Source organism: Acomys russatus, chromosome 26 (genome assembly GCF_903995435.1).
Source record: "Acomys russatus chromosome 26, mAcoRus1.1, whole genome shotgun sequence".
NCBI classification, from domain to species: Eukaryota; Metazoa; Chordata; class Mammalia; order Rodentia; family Muridae; genus Acomys; species Acomys russatus.
In genome coordinates, this window is record NC_067162.1 from 51,056,110 (window position 1) to 51,060,936 (window position 4,827).

The window sequence follows — 4,827 nt, forward strand, 5'->3', positions numbered from 1 at the left end:
TGGCCTTTTCCCGAAGCTGGACAGACTTCTCCTGTTCGGCAGCATAGTTCTCTATTCGTGTTTTTGGAGACCTTATCTGTGTTGAGGTTACAAACAGCCACAGCAAACTAGGTCAAATGACTAATCTATGAGGTCAAATTCCAGTTTAATAAAGTGCTTAGGAACACATTTACACTACAGACCATAATAGTTGGGTCCTTCACAAATGTCTTTACGGGCAAGTGAAACTGACTTTGCTTTCTGTGTGTGTACGTCTGCCTCAGAGAGACCGGTGGGGAAGAACTGGTCTATCCGTGCGAGCCTGTAACGTCACAACATCTGGGCAGAGGAACCTGGAGGGTGAGGTGCAGCCATGAAAAACACCACAAGAAATACTGTATTTGGTGCAGCGTCACCGGGTTTCAAGTGTTGGTAACTTGACTACTTAAGAAACCACCTTAAAAACAAACAAACAAACAAACAAAAAAGATTGGGAGGGGGGAAAAAATCAAGTGACTAGAAATGATCCCAAGCTGGTGATAACCTAAGTCTTAAAATGAAAAAGGATAGAAGCCAGGCTGTGGACCATACACAAACCATAGTAGACTCAGAAGCCATGACTGAGAGCCCATAGGGCCAGTTACAAACACCTGCAACTGTCAGGGTTTAGGGTAGTGTTCCTGTTGACATCAAACCAAAAACAGCACAAAGGAAAAAACCCACAAAACCCAGCATCACTAAGGGAAGACCACTACCAATAGCTAGTGACCTGTTGTTTACATTAAAAAAAAAAAACCAAAAACAAACAAACAAACAAAAAAACAAAAAACCAAAAACCAATCACTTCACCGACGCAGAATAGAGACCAGAAGAAATTAGTTTACAAAAGGCTTCTAAAAATAGTTTGAGAGGTGGGGCTTGCTTATATAAAAACCATTCGTGTCTGCAGCTTTCACTTGTTTACCTTTTTTTCTTCTTCTTCCCAGAACGGTTATTATTCATGTACTATTTTCAGAAACATCTAAGGAAAAGCTGCAGGCTTCCTCCACCCACAGTGGGCCCCACCACTGATAAGCCCGCAGGTCCTCCTGGCAGCGCCCAGGGCTCTAACTTGTCAATGCACAATTCGGCAGCAAGCACTCACACGAGAACAGGCAATAGGAATAAGGTGACAACAGCAGTGGCCGAGAGAGCAGGACAGGTGAACAGAACAAACCGGAACGGAACACAACACAGAGCCTAGAGGAAACTGACCCACAAGTTCACGGGCAACAGCAGTCAGCCCTAGAGGGGCGGGGAGGATATGTGTGTGTGGGGGGGTCCTGTGTGGCTGCAAGGCCATCTCATTTGCACACCGTCCTCACAACTACTTCTACAGCTAGAAACCACCCATGGGGCAGCCAAGGAGCATGCAAGCACTGACATCTTACAACTGGTCACGTGGGCAGAGCGGAACACTGGGCCAACTTGCCTTCTGTTGGAAACAGAAAAAACAAAAAAAAAACCCAAACACACACACACACACACACACACACACACACACACACACACAGTCTCGCAGACCCTTCAAGCAGCATCTGACCATCCATAGTGCAAGTGCTGAACCACACTGACAAGATCTGAACCCTACTTTTCCACCCTCAGAGAAGGTGGGGTTTGCTAGCTGGGTGACACTCCCCAGGGGGGGCATGCCCTTCCGGCAAGAGCGCCCCTTTTCCACTCACTTTTCTCCTCCAACTGGGCCTCCAGCCTGCGGGGCCATCGATAAGGAATGACAAGACAGTCAAGCAATCTAACAATGTCAGAAAAATGTATTTGGCTTTTTTTTTCTTTTCTTTTCTTTTTTAAAAATAAGTGCATACAAATACGGCTAGAAGCATTTGTTTGCCAAGTGCTCTTGGGGAAGGGGGAAAAAAAAGAGCAGCCAAGTCGCAGCCTACAGAGAACAGCAACTGTCACCAAGAATTCAAGCACAGCCAGCCTAACAACATTAACAAAAGAAGTAAATGCCTTTTTAAAGTACATACCTTTTGTCGTCAAAAAAAAAAAAAAAAAAAAAAAAAAAAAAAAAAGGAAACAATGTATTCCAAAAAAAAAAAAAAAAATCAAAATTATACAGCCATGTTTATGAAGTCTACATTTCCCTTGTCTTGGATATATATATTTATATATATAATATATATATATGGAGATTTATATACAGTTCAAGAAGTTTGAGTTAAGGGTTAACCATGGGGGTTCTCTGAACACAGCAGAAAAGTCACGAGTCCCTCTCCTTTTTCACCTTCACGTCTCCAGCGAGGATGGTGGCGATCTCCCCTTGCATGAAGGCCCAGGGCACGTTGGAGCCCACGAGGGGGCACTTCTCCCCGCTGGGACAGTACACCTCCCCGCTGGCTCCCTGCTGCTTAATGCTTTGTCTGGAGCAGGGGAAGCAAAACTTGTGCGAAGGGACAGACGGGCACTGCACGAAGTGCGTGTCCTCCAGCCGCTCATGGCACAGGGTGCAGCACAGCGGGGCGCTGGCCGCCAGAGAGGAGTCTGGGAGGCTGGCGGGGTGCACCGGCTCCAGTCCTCCCGCGCCCCCGCCCGTGGCCTGGCCCCCGGCCTCCCTAGGGCCAAGCCGCCTTTGGTTCATTGAAGAGGGCGAGGGCGGGCTGCTGCTGTTCCTCCTGGTGGTGGAGTGAACCTGGGTGGCATCTTTTGAGGCGTGACTGCCCCCTGCGTTGTCTGCTACTAAGATCAGGGCTGCCATAGGGGACTGGCCGTTCTGGGCCGCTTCCGGCGGTGTGGTCCGGTTGGAATGAGGAGAGGCAGTCGGGGGTGGCGGAGACACGAAAGAGGACGTAGGGGTGATGGGGATCTTGAGCCCTTCGGTGGAAGTGGACAGCCAGGGCTGCGCCTCGCCGTTCATCTTAGGGGGCCCGACTTCCCCTTCCGGTTCTGGGGAAGGCTTCCTTTTCCTCGCTGTTCTCGCAACTGGGAAGAGGACAGGAGTGGGAGAGGTTAAAATTAATGGGAATGCACCCAAAGAGGCATTCTTCTCATCTCCAAAAAACAAAAACACACCTAGCACTCGAGGTCTGCATGCAGCAGCTCCTTTCACACTTCCCCCTAGTAAGGGGCTCTGAGCCCACACACCACCACTTCCCAGGGAAGCTAAGTCGGGGGGGGGGGGCTGCCCGAAAGGCTCCAACCCCGAACCAGCACATGTGACTGCTAATGCCACCCCCCCCCCCCGAAACACACACAGGTTAAAAGGGCGACTGCTGCCCTCACCAGCACATCCAGGAATGCGCTGGGAAAGGAAAAGCCCCGTGCCGCTGCCTACCAGCCTGCTCTGACTCATCCCTGTTGTGCTACTTCAGCAGAGGAACCACGTTGCCACTAAAGCGCTGGTTCAGCCTCGGGCCGACCAGGAAGTTGGCTGTTTGTTGTCTCTGGGCTAAGGCAAAACCGTGCGTGGAAGAATGGATCGTCCCCCCACCCCACCCCGACCACACACGCGCTCTTAGGCGCACGCGCGCGGCCCCTAACCTCCACGCCCTCGACCTCCCCCCCCCCCCCCGCCTCTGTCTCCCCTCGCCCCACAGCCGCCCCTACCTGCTTTAGACCCGTTGGCCCCGTTGGCCTCGAAACCCAACAACCTGCCTGCAGTCAGGGCCGGCTCCTTCTTGAACTTGCTCTCGAAGGGCCCCGAGTGGCCGTGCTGGTGCAGCGCCAGTAGCGTGTCGCGCACCGTCTTAGGCCTGCTGGCCCAGTCCTGCTCCCCGGGCGCTCGGCCCTTGCCTGCACCGTCCGCGCCCAGCTCACTCGCCCCGGGCGCGCCGGATAAGCTGTCTGCGGGGCTCCGGTGTGCGGGCTGTGCCTTCTCCTTGTTCGGCTCGCGCGCCTCGTGCTCCGCCGCGCCCGACACCGACGCTGGCCGCTTGTGGGTGCCCAACTCGGTGGGCTGAGCGCCCAGGCCCGGCGTCCCGCTCACCGCAGCGAGCGTGGCTGCTGCACGGCTACTCAACCCCAGCGCGGCGGAGCCGTTCACCAGAGGCACGAGGGTGGGCGGCACGGCGTGTGCACGCCGCGGGTTCGGGCTCTGGCGGTTCAGCTCGGGCGGCTCCTCCAGCTTGGAGAAGCCGTTGGGCACCAGGATGCCGTTCGCTGGCGCGGGCTGCGGCGCGGCCGACTGTGGGATACCCGCACCCGCGCGTGCGCTGAAGTCGGAGGCCAGGCGCGGGGCTCGATCCGGCGCCAGCGGGTAGCGCTCCATGGCCTGAGCGCGCGCGGCGTCGCCGCCCGCGTGGCCCAGCTGCGGTGGCGGCTGCAGCAGTAGGTCCTTGGCCGACAGTGGCGGTGGCTTGGCGGCCGCGGGCTGCGCGCCGGTCGGTGAGCGGCCCTCGGGGAAGCAACCGTGAGCACGCTTCAGCTGGCGCGCCGTCTCGATGACGAACTCCACGCGGTCGGCGCCCTCGTAGTTAACGCAGCCGCGGCACACGGGCTCCGTAAAGTCCCAGATCATGGCCCAGGGCATGCGGGGCAGGTCACACAGATAGCAGGACTGGCGCCGAGACGCCGCCGCCACCGCTACCGCCGCGGCCATGTCCGCACAGCCCGCCGCGCCGCAGGAGCCGGGCGAGGAGGGGACGCCGCCGCCCCCCGCGGACCCCGCGCGCGCGCGCCGGCCGGCCCAAGCCCGCGTCTGTGCCACTAGCGGCGGCGGCGGCCGCAGGCGAGGAGGCGCCGGTGGCGGCGGCAGAGCCCGGGTCGGCGCGGCGCCCGCGCGGCGCCCCCGGGGCACGAGGGGCGGCGGGCGCGCGGCGGGGCGCGGCTGCAGGTCCCCACGGGCGGCGGGGC

General features: G+C 57.2%; 1 protein-coding gene across 1 annotated transcript; it reads right to left on the reverse strand.

Moving 5' to 3' along the window:
• Nucleotides 1–1,772: 1,772 nt before the first annotated feature.
• Nucleotides 1,773–4,608, reverse strand: Irf2bp2 (interferon regulatory factor 2 binding protein 2). The gene is made up of 2 exons (XM_051168784.1): nt 3,583–4,608; nt 1,773–2,958 (listed from the first exon to the last, which is right to left on the reverse strand). Exons 1-2 carry the CDS (start codon nt 4,571–4,573, stop codon nt 2,240–2,242), a joined length of 1,710 nt encoding a protein of 569 aa, XP_051024741.1. The 5' UTR covers nt 4,574–4,608; the 3' UTR covers nt 1,773–2,239.
• Nucleotides 4,609–4,827: the final 219 nt, after the last annotated feature.